At 41.0% G+C, this 13,249-nt stretch overlaps 1 protein-coding gene across 5 annotated transcripts in view; it reads left to right on the top strand.

Moving 5' to 3' along the window:
* SV2B (synaptic vesicle glycoprotein 2B) overlaps positions 1–13,249 on the top strand; it is a 259,567-nt gene that overhangs the window by 201,739 nt on the left and 44,579 nt on the right. For all 5 annotated transcript variants that reach the window (XM_082388923.1, XM_082388921.1, XM_082388924.1 and 2 more), the window contains 2 exons: positions 8,215–8,395; positions 8,734–8,885. In XM_082388923.1, the coding sequence (XP_082245049.1) occupies positions 8,215–8,395; positions 8,734–8,885 (333 nt within the window). The remainder of the gene's footprint in view (positions 1–8,214; positions 8,396–8,733; positions 8,886–13,249) is intronic.

Here is a 13,249-nt window from a genome sequence, read left to right as displayed (position 1 = left end):
AAGAAGATTATCCTGCAGGAGCCTCTTCTTTCCCATCACATATAAGCCAGCACATTCTGATTGTTTATCTCCTCAACGTGCTGCCCCTGGTGCTGCGGGTATATTCTGTCTGTGTGAAGAGCATCTCTAGAGATGGCAAGAGGTTTGTGTTACATACCAGCTCTCTGGAAGGTAATTCAGCGCTGGATCTCAAGAAACCCTTTGACCTCATGATTTCATTTCTAGGAATCAATTCTGAGCAAATAACTAGCAATGCAGACAAGGACATATGCACAAAGATGTTCTTTGCTGAGTTATTTATCAAGTGGAAAAAATAGGTTATGGAACTTCCAAGACAGAATAGTCTCCACCATGTAATTGTATGTGTACAAATACAAATACAAAGAATAAAGTATGCTAATAACAGCTGTCTTTGAGTGGTGGTATGATAGTTTTGACTTTACCTTTTATACATTTTTAATGTATTTTTCAGAGTTTTCTACAGTGGGTGTGAATTATTTTAATATTATTTTGTTTATTTCTTGAAAAAATATTAATGGAGTGCTTACAAGGTGTCATTCTCTGCGCTGGGTGCTAGAGACACAGTGGGAACTCCACTCGGACAGAACTGACAGGTCCCCTCCTCCCCCTCCTCTGGGAGATGGCAGTCAAAGGCATCAGACAAACGTTGAGCCAATAAATACATAACAGCAAATAGACATATGTTATATGAAGGAATGGTAGTATGGTGCCGAAAGACCAGCAAAGATGACAGAATTTCATTTGGAACAGGACAGGAGTCAGCAAATAATGGCCTACAGGTCTGTGGCCTACAGTAAGTCCCCTACGTACGAACGTTCAAGTTTGAACGTGTTGTGAAGTTGCAGCTTGCCCTCCGTCTCCTATTGCTGACTATCCTTCAGATCTACCATCTCCCACCTCCTCCCCCTCCTCCAGTCAGTAACTCTTCTTGCTTGTTCACTTGATGCCAGCCCCTGGATGCCAACTGTTTTACTGTACTACTGTACTTTTCAAGGTACTGCACTATAAGATTAAAAGTGTTTTCTTTATTTTTTGTGTTTGTTTTTTATGAATTATTTGTGTGAAAAGTATTACTATAAACCTATTACAATACAGTACTTTATAGCTGATTGTGTTAGTTGGGTACCTAGGCTAACTTTGTTGGACTTATGAACAAATTGGACTTACAAACACACTTTTGGAATGGAATTTGTTTGTATGGAGGGGACTTACTGTATTTTTGTTTTTACATTTTTAAAGGATTATAAAGGAAAAAGGAAGAAGAATATGTCATAGAGACCACAAGACTTCTGCAGAGTAAATTATTTGCAAGTAAAATATTTATTCTCTGGCCCTTTACAGAAAAAGTTTGTTGAGTCCTAGTTTGGAACATCAGGGGTGCCTCTCCCAGGAGATGACATTTAATCTGGGAACTTAAGAAACAGAAGAGTTAGGGGAAAAATGTCCCCCCCCCCCCCCACCAAAGTCTTGTTAGAAGAAACTTGAAAAAATTTTAGTCCAAAAAAGCTTTTTGTTGGAAGTTGGCTTCCTTTTCAGGTAAGGATAAAGGGAGGTACATTTAAAGGGAATCCTCCTATAAATAAGTTTCTTATGCTCGTCTTGATCCTCTTTTCTCAAATTCTAATATATGGTTGATTTGATTTTAAAATACCACCAACTTATTGTCATTTTTCCAATCCTGTGGCTTTCTCAGGTACCAGCCCATTCTACGCTGCATTGCTCATAACAACAGCGGCAACTTTGATCAGTTATGTATTTACTTTCGAGCCAGGCATCCTGCTACGTACTTTCAACCCAATGTCCTACATAATCCTAACAACTCTGCAAGATGATCACTAGTATCTGAATTTTACAAAGAAGGAGCAATGATCAGGGAAGCTGAGTGGGGAGCCTGTGGTCATGCTGCTGGGAACCAATGCAGCCAGAGCTATGACCATGACCAGCTCAAGTCTTGTGTCTCAAGACTGGGCTCTTCCTTTTATGGGCACCTATCAGTGTGGGTTCCTCCCTCTTTTCCATTTTATTTGCGGTGTTACCACCAGTTGAAAGCCCTTCTCACCTCACCACATCCCCCTCCTTTCACCTCCATGCCCCCTGCTCTGCAAGTAGCAGAGTGCTTTTGCTACCAAACTTCATTGTCCAAGGCAAAAGAGGAACTAGATAGAACAAGAAGAGCTTTTCAGAATGCTGTCGTAGGGGGTCAGAATATGTGGCTTCCAAATGTGCCACTTTGATATAAGGATTATTTTGAGCTGAAGACAGTTGAGAAAGAGCAGACTTAAAAAAAAAAAAAAAAGCTTTCTGCCCTACGCCACATTTGCCTAAAAGCAGGCTTAGACTCTAAATCATGATTTTTAATTACCTCAAAAACCTCAGTGTTATTAGGGGAGACATTGCCTCAAGATGCCACTGAGTTTGTTGAATAGCACTGAAGGAGGGTAGACTTCCTAGCTTTCTAACTAGTCCCTTATCAGCTTCATGCTAAAGTAATTTTTGATAACTCCAGTGCACTCTAATTTTCCAAATTTATTGTCTTAATTTCTGCTGTGAAAGACAGATTTTAAATGAGTTTAATAGCACAGCCATTTCAGAGGCATTGTTAATTGTCTATTTCTCTTCTCCTTGGATAGGCTCATCTTTCCTCCATTCTTCCTTTTCATGGTGTCCCAAAACAGTACAGGGGAGGAAAAACTTTTTCCCTCTATCCTCCTAGGTTTGGTGGCTGGGGACCCTGCGAATTAAACTGACAAAAGGCAGATTAACAAGAGAAAAACAAACAGACTTTATTGCCATGCACAGTGCATATACTTGTGAGTAACTCTAGGGATGGTTAGAATCTGGGCTTAGATAGCATCTTCACAAAGAACAGTACATTTGTAGAGAAGTGACAAGACAAACAAATAGGGTTTTAGGCTTCCTGGAGTGGCAATCTGTGGGACGGTAAATCAATCTGTGGGGCAAACTAATATAGAGTTGCTTTAGTGAGGTTTGTTATGTAGATTCCTCTTTGTGCCGCCTCTATGTTGATAAGAGTCTCTGGTGATTTAGAGTCTAAGCCTGCTTTTAGGCAAATGTGAGGGAGGGCAGAGCTTTATTTTGGAGTCTGCTCTTTCTCAACTGTCTTCAGCTCAAAATAATCCTTATATCAGCGCGGCACATTTGGAGGCCGCATATTCTGATCCCCTATGACAGCATTTTGAGAAGCCCTTCTTGTTCTTCCTTTGCCTTGGGCAGTGAGGTTTGGTAGCAAAAGCACCCGGCCTGGAGCTAGGAGACCAGAGTGTAGTGCCAGCAGATCCTGGGCCAGCAGAGAGCTTCCGAGAGAGTTCCTGACCTTCTCTGGTATTCAGTCTCCTCATCCAGTACAGCTAAGGGATGGAACTCAATGTCTAATCTCTAAGATTCATCAATTTGCTTAGGTGTCTGGATCAGTCAGGGTGTAGTCAGGAGACAGAAATCATGGCAATTTTTGAAACAGAGAGAACTTAATGTAAAAAATTATTAACTGGGTAAGTGAAATGTTTGTAAAAAGTATACTGAGGTAGTGAAGGCAAGGAGCAACTGCCACCCTTAGGACTGGGGGAATAAGTTGGAATTATGATAACTTAGAAGCTCAGGGAAAGGGGGCCCCATGGACCTAGCTCAGATCTCTGGAGAGAGGGCCCTGGCTGGCTGGTGCTGCTCTGGAAGGGGAGGGGAGGGGAGGCGGGATTGCTGCAGCCAGAGAGAAAAAGTGTTGCACAGGTGAAACTTACAGGAGCAAAAAGCAGAGGTCCCCTCTTTGAAGCCTCCCTCTAGTGCCCCCTACTGGCAGGGCCTAGCTGGGAGCAGCCTGCAAAGTACTTGTATTAGTTGGTGGACAAAGTAGGGGCTAGAAGGATGGCTTTGGAGCTGAGAGATAACAGCTCAATAACTGGCACAATGTTCACTGCTGAGATTGCAAACTGGTGGCCCAGAAGTCACTTAGGGCCACATCTGATCCATAAACATGTCTTGTGTGACTATCAATCACCAAAGTTTAATCAAGCATCTGTGTCTGGGTTTGTTTTTTCAGTCTGACAGTCTTCTTCCTGAGAAATCCACAGAATTCCATCCTTCATGATTTATACTTTTTAGAAACAAACACATGGGAAGGCAGCTTGGAGATTAGCTATCTCAATAATCAGTTTACAGATGTGAAGGTCAGGCCCTTACAGGGTGAGAGGATTTTCTCCCAAATTACACAACCAGTGAATGAGACCTTTGGGTTCCAAAGTCAGGATTCTTACCACTTCCCCTCCCTGTCTTGTCCTGAAGGTGGGTGTGCTCTGGCCTCTTGCCACTCAGAGTATGGTCTGTGGACCAGCAGCATGAGTTTTGTTAGAAATGCAGACTCTCAGGCCCCAACTCAGACCTACCAAACTGGAGAATCAGAATCTGATTTTAAAAAGGTACCTCCATGATTTGTGTACATAGTGAAATTCGAGAAGTGCTGAAGATAGCTTTATTGAAGTAAGAAAAAAATAGAACTTTTATTGGACGCTAGTGTTTTTCTCTGGGGTGGGACCAGGGTATGGGGTGTACAGATTGGTTCCTAGCAAATGTCCTGACCATTCCTCTGATTCTTATCTTCCCTTCCCCCCAATTTGTAGGCCCACATATAGGCACGCAAACACCACATGTTCACGTACTCATACACGTGCACGCATGTGCTCCCTCTCTCTCTCTCTCACACACACACACATAGATACATGCACACACACCCTCTGAGCCATTTATGATCTGGCCTCTGTCCTAACCTCCAGCCCCAATCCCTCACCAGGTGTCCCATGAGTTCTGTGTTCTACTCACACTGAACTACTTGCAGGTAGTTGCCCAAACACATCAGCTGTTCTTTCAGCCTCCCTGTCTTTGCACGTGCTGTCTGCTGCTGCCTGCGATACACCCCCATCACCAAGATGGAGACCTGACTGACTTCTATGTGTCCTTCGACAACAGCTCAATGTCTTTCTCTTGGAAGCCTTCCCATGTTTAAAATACCTGACATATACCTTTATTGGAGCACGGTTTCTCACCAGGAGATAATCACAGACTTTGTGGTTTATCTCCTTGAATGGAAATAACTTTGCCCCACTGAGCAAGCCATCCTGGGGACGAGCCAATGAAGAAAGAATGAACTGATGCAGAGCTACGAAGTCTGACCAATGCTTATCCATAAAGAGCAGTGAAATATAGTAGTTGAAGTAGGGACTCTGAGGTCACAGAAGTACTGGTCCCAAATCTTGATATTTCCATCAGTTGTTGACACTGGGGAGCTACTTTATCTCTCTGTGGATCAGTTTCCTCCTGTATAAAATAAGAATAATAACAGTATCTCCCTCACTGGATTGTTGTAAACATGAAAGGGGATCAACAGTGCCTGTGAAATGCTTATCACAGAGCCTGTCTAGTGGCTAGTGCTCACCCCATGTTTGCCGTTTTGCTGCTATTATATGATGTATTAGGCTCCTTAAGTTTGTTCGGCACTTACTGTCCCATTATTTATTGCTGTATAACTCAGTGGCTTAAAGCAACCATAGCATCTATTTTGCTCATGGGGCTGCAATTTGGGTGGGACTTCCCTCCTCCCTCCCTTTCCCCCCTTCTTCCTTCTTCCCTTTCAATATCTGTTTTTTTTTTTTTATTCCAAATGTTTACTGACCAAGTATCATGAGAGAAACACAAGTTTTCTGTTGGCTGAATGGGATGTTGGAAATTCTTGGCAGGGAGTTGCACTAAACTGAGGCCAAAAAATGTTGGAAGACTAACAGACCTATCTGGGGGAAAAAGTTCCCTCTCTGCTCTGGTCTAGAAGTCTGAATTACCAAGTATAAGGAATTGTGTGAAACTCCAGTGTGAACTGGACTGGTGGTGACCTCCCAGGGGTCTAACTGGGAGTGGGGAGGAAGGGCAGGGCATCTCAGATGTGGGGCTCTTGGCCGTGGTCAAGGTGTTAGGTGGGTTGTCTAAGTCTGAGGAAGTAGAACTCAGTTCTTTCCTGGGGAAAGCCTGGGCAGATACACACAGGGTTTGGGACCTTTCCAATTGGTTGGGGCATCAGGTGCAGGTAGGAAACTAGCATGGGGACCAAACACAAAGCCAGTCTTGCAGACTAGTACCACTCGGTGAGAATAATAGGGAAGCTACAGCCTGAGGCTCACCCAAGCACCTGACCGAATTCATTCTTGCTGGAGATAGGTCATGGTAACAGAAGATGGTTTTAAGACACCGTCATCAGTGAGTAAGGCAATCCCACTTAACACCCTATGGCTAAGAACCGGGCAAGATTAAGTCTGCTGGGAACCAGATGCTGAAAGCCCTTGGCCAGTCAGGGCTGGACCAGGCAGATAAACTCGCAGTCTAGCAGGAAGACTAACCCAGACATTATTACAGTACAGCATGACCCAGGCCTGAGTTGGGTTTGCAAGTCTTGACTCATTTTCTCAAACACAAGTGTCAGTGACCTAATACAGTGGGAAATTGCTCACTACATTTTCTGAGCTATGGGCTGAGAAACTGGTAAAATTGTAATGGAGAGAAACCTTGGGTCCAGGAGCACAGGTCCAGCAATTTCCCCTAGACATCCCCATGTTTGACTCTCTGCAGATCTTTGCCCAAATGTCCCGTTTCCCTGAGGGCTTCCTGAACCTTCTTATTTAGAACTGTCACCTCCCACCCTGACTCTCCTTTTCCCTGCCTCTGTGTTATTTTTCTCTATAACACTTATCAGCAACCCACTTACTGTATATTTTACTCACTCATTTATAATCTCTTTTCCCCAACTAGAATGTAAGCGCCATGAAGGCAGGGATTTTCATGTGTTTGTACCCTGCTGTATCCCCATTAACAAAAATAGCACTTTCCTAATAACAGGCATTTAATGAATGCTTATAGACTCAGGCATATTTAATGAAGTGACATATACGGAAAAGAAAAAGGAAATAACATATTTCATGACTTTGAGCGGTGTAGAGGTGAAAAGTTACAACTCACATGAGGGAAGGGAATCCTAGTTAGTGAAAACCATTGACAGCACCAAAGTTATCATTTCTTTTCATCTCATGGAATAAAAATAATAAAAGAAGGAAATCTGCCACTGGGAAGATAAAGCAGAGCATAGCTGAATTGTTCCTTTTGGGGACCTATCTTCCAGTTGATTAACCAGCTAATGAAGCTCTTTGCTTTACATGGGCCCTTCCCAGCACATATCTGCATAAATAAAGCATCCGCAGGTCAGGAGAAACTTCCTTTCTGTGAAAGACAAATGATGTTCTTCGTTTGATTTACAGTCAAGGCTGAGCAAAAGAACACTTACCTAATTCGTATTCAGTATTTCCACTGCATGAAAGACATTCTCCAAAATTTCCTTCTTGAGTTTGGTAAATGATGTACTAGCACAGTCGTTGATAATTAGTAAGTACTCAATATTCAGTAGGAAAGAATTATCCATGTGCTTCTGGAGATTTGCCAACTCTATGAGGATGCTTGCTGGCTTCACTGGAATTCCATAAATGTGTCTACAACAATGTATTTAAATGATATCATAAATTAACTGATTCTATTACAAGACACATAGTAGTTACATGTGTTGAAGAAAGGATAGCTCATTGCTACTCTCTTCCATATTCCCCTAAGAAATCTGAATGTTGGTTGTGGCTTGGAAAAGGTCCTTCTTGGGTGTTTAATAAAATAAGCTGTCTTGTTGGTAATTGCTGTTTTCAACTTGCACCATGTTTTTCCTTCCCATTGTTCCCCATACCTGCTTGGCCACAATTTTCCCTGGAAAACTTCTCTAAACGTAACCCCACAGGTAAGGACTTTCGTAGCACCAACACTTGTTTTGCTTAAAAATAAAATGACAGAATTTCCCTCATCTGCAGATTATGCATCTGAAAAAAGATACATCAAACTCAGCTATGGTTGATCTATTTTAGTATGTGTACCTATGTGTAAACCTGGTGAGACTATTATTTTTTGAATAGCATTCCTAAGAAGTCACATTTGTCCAACTTTTCTAATTGGCCACCAACATCTGTCACATTCCACCTTTTATGTCTGTGACACAGAATTTCTAGGATGCATTAAAATGGGCATCAGATTTTCTAAAATGTTGCATGGTCTCTAATCTCTTGTATTCTCTCTCCACCCTCTCCTCTCTCTTTCTCCTCCTCACAGGGCTGATAGTCTACCTAGGAATGATGGGGGGAGCCTTCATCCTGGGGGGCCTGGCTGATAAGCTGGGGAGGAAGCGAGTCCTCAGCATGTCCCTGGCCATCAACGCCTCCTTCGCCTCCCTCTCTTCCTTCGTGCAGGGATATGGGGCCTTCCTCTTCTGCAGACTCATCTCAGGCATAGGGTGCGTAATTACAGAGCTTCAGCTGGACACCCGCCCACCCCAAGACCAGTGGTCCATCCATCCTGATACCCTGACTCTGAGTGGTACCTCCAGAAAACTTTGAACTGAGTTTTTGTTTGACTTCCAAGATACTGTGTTAAAGTTGAACCTTAGAAAGGGGTTAGGTTGTAAAGTCAGTCATAAGGTCAAAATCATCCAACACTGCCTTGGCCGGTCTTTCGAATTCACTGGGTTATTTCACCACTGAGCCTAAGGGTGGGACAAGGCAATTGGGTTCCTGCTATGACCATTTTTAGTGTCTGACTTGGTTCTTACTTTCTGGCATTTTCTCTCTGCAGTATTGGGGGCGCTCTGCCCATTGTTTTTGCCTATTTTTCTGAATTCTTGTCCCGGGAGAAACGAGGAGAGCATCTCAGTTGGTTAGGCATCTTCTGGATGACTGGGGGCATCTATGCGTCTGCCATGGCCTGGAGCATCATTCCACACTATGGTGAGTGCACTGGCTTAAAAGAACCCAGGGGCCCTTGTTACTATGACACCTGCATCCGAACAGCATTCCCTGTCCTCAGCCTTATTCCCACACTCACTCACAGTTCCTGTGTATGACCTTGATCTTTCTAAAGAAATTCCAACACTGGAGACACATGGCTAATTTCAGTACACATGTCTTTCTGGAAATAATACAGTCTACCCTCCCTCACTTCCTCCCTCCTTCTCTCCTTTCCTTTCTTCTTTTCTTCCTTTTCTTTGAAAGGACTTCAACCTGCATCTCCTCCACCCCTCCTCCTCACAGCAAGTTAGGCTCAATAACCCCATTTTATAGATGTTGTAACAGAAGCCAAGAAGTTGGTGACTTGGCCAAATTGATGACTTGGCCTTGGCCTGACCTTGGATCATCATGCCCCCTCCCCCTCAGGGTGGTGCTCTCGTATACCTTCCATTTTAGTGCCGGCTGCAAACGTGGAGCAGCCCTTACAGACAAGGTCTTGGTTTCAGCTGAGACAATTTTATTATCTTGGATAATTGCAAAAACTGGATTTTCTAGGCAGAGACTTGGCAACATTAACTTTCACTATTGGATTTTATTAAGAGTAAAGTAGGGAGAAGGCAGCAGTTTTGAATTTGATTATGCCTTTTGAGTATCCTGGGTAATATCATCATTACCCTTCAAAATTATGTTTGGTGAACCACTGATTATGGGTGTAGGCTTTGGCATCATCCAGAATCCTGCAGACCATAGGGAGGAACAGAAACTGCCCCTGAAACTGACCAACAATTCTCTACCCATTCCCTTCCTTGGTGTGTATTTATTGAAGTATAGTTGACTTACAATGTTGTGTTAGTTTCAGATGTACAGCAAAGAGATCCAGTTATTCTTATTTATTTATTTATTGGAGTAAAATTGCTTTACAATGTTGTGTTAGTTTCTGTTGTACAACGAAGTGAATTAGCTATATGTATACCTATATCCCCTCCCTCTTGGACCTCCCTCCCACTCTCCCTAGCCCACCCATCTAGGTCGTCACAGAGCACCGACCTGAGCTCCCTGTGCTATACAGCAGGTTCCCACTAGCTATCTATTTTACACATGGTAGTGTATTTATGTCAAACCTAATCTCCCAATTTGTCCCACCCTCCTCTTCCCCCTCTGTGTCCACATGTCTGTTCTCTACATCTACGTCTCAATTCCTACCCTACACATAATTTCATAGGTACCATTTTTCTAGATTCCACATATATGTGTTAATATACGATATTTGTTTTTCTCTTTCTAACTTACTTCACTCTGTATGACAGACTCTAGGTCCATCCACATCTACAAATGATCCAATCTCTTTCCTTTTTTATGGCTGAGTAATATTCCATTGTATATATGTACCACATCTTCTTTATCCATTCATCTATCGTTGGACATTCAGGTTGTTTCCATGTCCTGGCTATTGTAAATGGTGCTGCAATGAACATTGTGGTACATGACTCTTTTTGAATTATGGTTTTCTCAGGGTATATGCCCAGTAGTGGGATTGCTGGGTCATATGGTAGTTCTATTTTTAGTTTTTTAAGGAACCTCCATACTGTTCTCCATAGTGGCTCTATCAACTTACATTCCTACCAACAGTGCAAGAGGGTTCCCTTTTCTCCACACCCTCTCCAGCGTTTACTGTTTGTAGATTTTTTGATGATGGCCATTCTGACCAGTGTAAGGTGATACTTCATTGTAGTTTTGAATTGCATTTCTCTAATAATTAGTGATGTTGAGCATCTTTTCATGTGTCTCTTGGCCATCTGTATGTCTTCTTTGGTGAAATGTCTTTTTAGGTCTTCTGCCCATTTTTCAATTGGGTTGTTTGTTTTTTTGATATTGAACTGCATGAGCTGTTTGTATATTTTGGTGGTTAAACATTTGTCCATTGCTTCATTTGCAAGTATTTTCTCACATTCTGAGGGTTATTTTTTCCTCTTATTTATGGTTTCCTTTGCTGTGCAAAAGCTTTTAAGTTTAATTAGGTCCATTTGCTTATTTATTTTTTTTATTTTCATTACTCTAGGAGTTGGGTCAAAAAAGATCTTGCTGTCGTTTATGTCAAAGAGTGTTCTTCCTATGTTTTCCTCTAAGAGTTTTATAGTGTCTGGCCTTACATTTAGGTCTTTAATCCATTTTGAGTTTATTTTTCTGTATGGTGTTAGGGAGTGTTCTAATTTCTTCCTTTTACATGTAACTGTCCAGTTTTCCCAGCACCACTTATTGAAGAGGCTGTCTTTTCTCCATTGTCTGTTCTTGCCTCCTGTGTCATAGATTAGGTGACCATAGGTGAGTGGGTTTATCTCTGGGCTTTCTATCCTGTACCATTGATCTATATTTCTGTTTTTGTGCCAGTACCATATTGTCTTGATTACTGTAGCTTTGTAGTATAATTTGAAGTTGGGGAGCCTGATTCCTCCACCTCCATTTTTCTTTCTCAGGATTGCTTTGGCTATTTGGGGTCTTTTGTGTTTCCATAAAAATTGTAAAGTTTTTTGTTCTAATTCTGTGAAGGATGCCATTGGTAGTTTGATAGGGATTGCATTGAATCTGTAGATTGCTTTGGGTAGTATAGTCATTTTCACAATATTGATTCTTCCAATCCAAGAACATGGTATATTTCTCCATTTGTTTATGTTATCTTTGATTTCTTTCATCAGTGTTTTATAGTTTTCTGAGTATAAGTCTTTTTCCTTCTTAGGTAGGTTTATTCCTACGTATTTTATTCTTTTTGTTGCCATGGTAAATGGAATTGTTTCCTTAATTTCTCTGATTTTTCATTGTTAGTGTATAGGAATGTCAGAGATTTCTGTGCATTAATTTTGTATCTGCAACCTTACCAAATTCACTGATTAGTTCTGGTAGTTTTCTAGTAGCATCTTTAGGATTTTCTGTGTATAGTATCATGTCATCTGCAAACAGTGACAGTTTTACTTATTCTTTTCCAATTTGTATTCTTTTTATTTCTTATTCTTCTCTGATTGCTGTGACTAGGCCTTCCAAAACTATGTTTAATAAGAGTGGCGAGAGTGGACATCTTTGTCTTGTTCCTAATCTTAGTGGAAATGCTTTCAGTTTTTCACCATTGAGTATGATGTTTGCTGTGGGTTTGTCATATATGGCCTTTATTATGTTGAGGTAGTCTCCATCTATGCCCATTTCCTGGAGAGTTTTCATCATAAATTGGTGTTGGATTTTGTCAAAAGCTTTTACTGCATCTATTGAGATGATCATATGGTTTTTATTCCTTATTTGTTAATATGGCGTATCACATTGATTGATTTGTGTATATTGAAGAATTCTTGCATTCCAGGGATAAATCCCACTTGATTATGGTGTATGATCCTTTTAATGTGTTGTAGGATTCTGTTTGCTAGTATTTTGCTCAGATTTTTGCATCTATGTTCATCAGTGATATTGGTCTGTAATATTTTTGTCTAGTTTTGGTATCAGGGTGATGGTGGCTTCGTAGAATGAATTTGGGAGTGTTCCTCTCTCTGCAGTTTTTTGGAAGAGTTTGAGAAGGATAGGTATTAGCTCTTCTCTAAATGTTTGATAGAATTCACCTGTGAAGCCATCTGGTCCTGGACTTTTATTTGTTGGAAGATTTTAAATTACAGTTTCAATTTCTTTACTTGTTATAGGTCTGTTTATATTTTCTAATTCTTCCTGATTCAGTCTTGGGAAATTTTACCTTTCCAAGAATTTGTCCATTTCTTTGTGGTTGTCCATTTTATTGGCGTATAGTTGTTTGTAGTAGTCTCTTATAATCCTTTGTATTTCTGTGGTGTCAGTTGTGATTTCTCCTTTTTCATTTCTAATTTTATTGATTTGCACCTTCTCCCTTTTTTTCTTGATGAGTCTGACTAAAGGTTTATCAATTTTGTTTACCTTCTCAAAGAATGAACTTTTAGTTTTATTGATCTTTGCTATTGTTTTCTTCATTTCTATTTCATTCATTTCTGCTCTGATCTTTATGATTTCTTTCCTTCTACTGACTTTGGGTTGCCTTTTTTCATCTTTCTCTAGTTGCTTTAGGTGTAAGGTTAGATTGTTTATTTGAGTTTTTCTTGTTTCTTGAGGTGAGATTGAATTGCTATAAACTTCCCTCTTAGAACTGCTTTTGCAGCATCCCATAGGTTTTGGGTTGTCATGTTTTCATCGTCACTTGTTTCCACATATTTTCAAATTTCTTCTTTGATTTTTTCAGTGATCTCTTGGTTATTTAGTAGTGCACTGTTTAGTCTCCATGTATTTGTGTTTTTTACAGTTTTTTTTTTCCTGTAATTGATTTCCAGTCTCATAGCATTGTGGTCAGAAAAGATGCTTGA

Source organism: Balaenoptera borealis (assembly GCF_965194805.1).
Source record: "Balaenoptera borealis genome assembly, chromosome: 3".
In the NCBI taxonomy this organism is placed as follows: Eukaryota; Metazoa; Chordata; class Mammalia; order Artiodactyla; family Balaenopteridae; genus Balaenoptera; species Balaenoptera borealis.
Note: the sequence above shows the minus strand (reverse complement) of the source record. Positions and strands in the feature narration are given on the sequence as shown.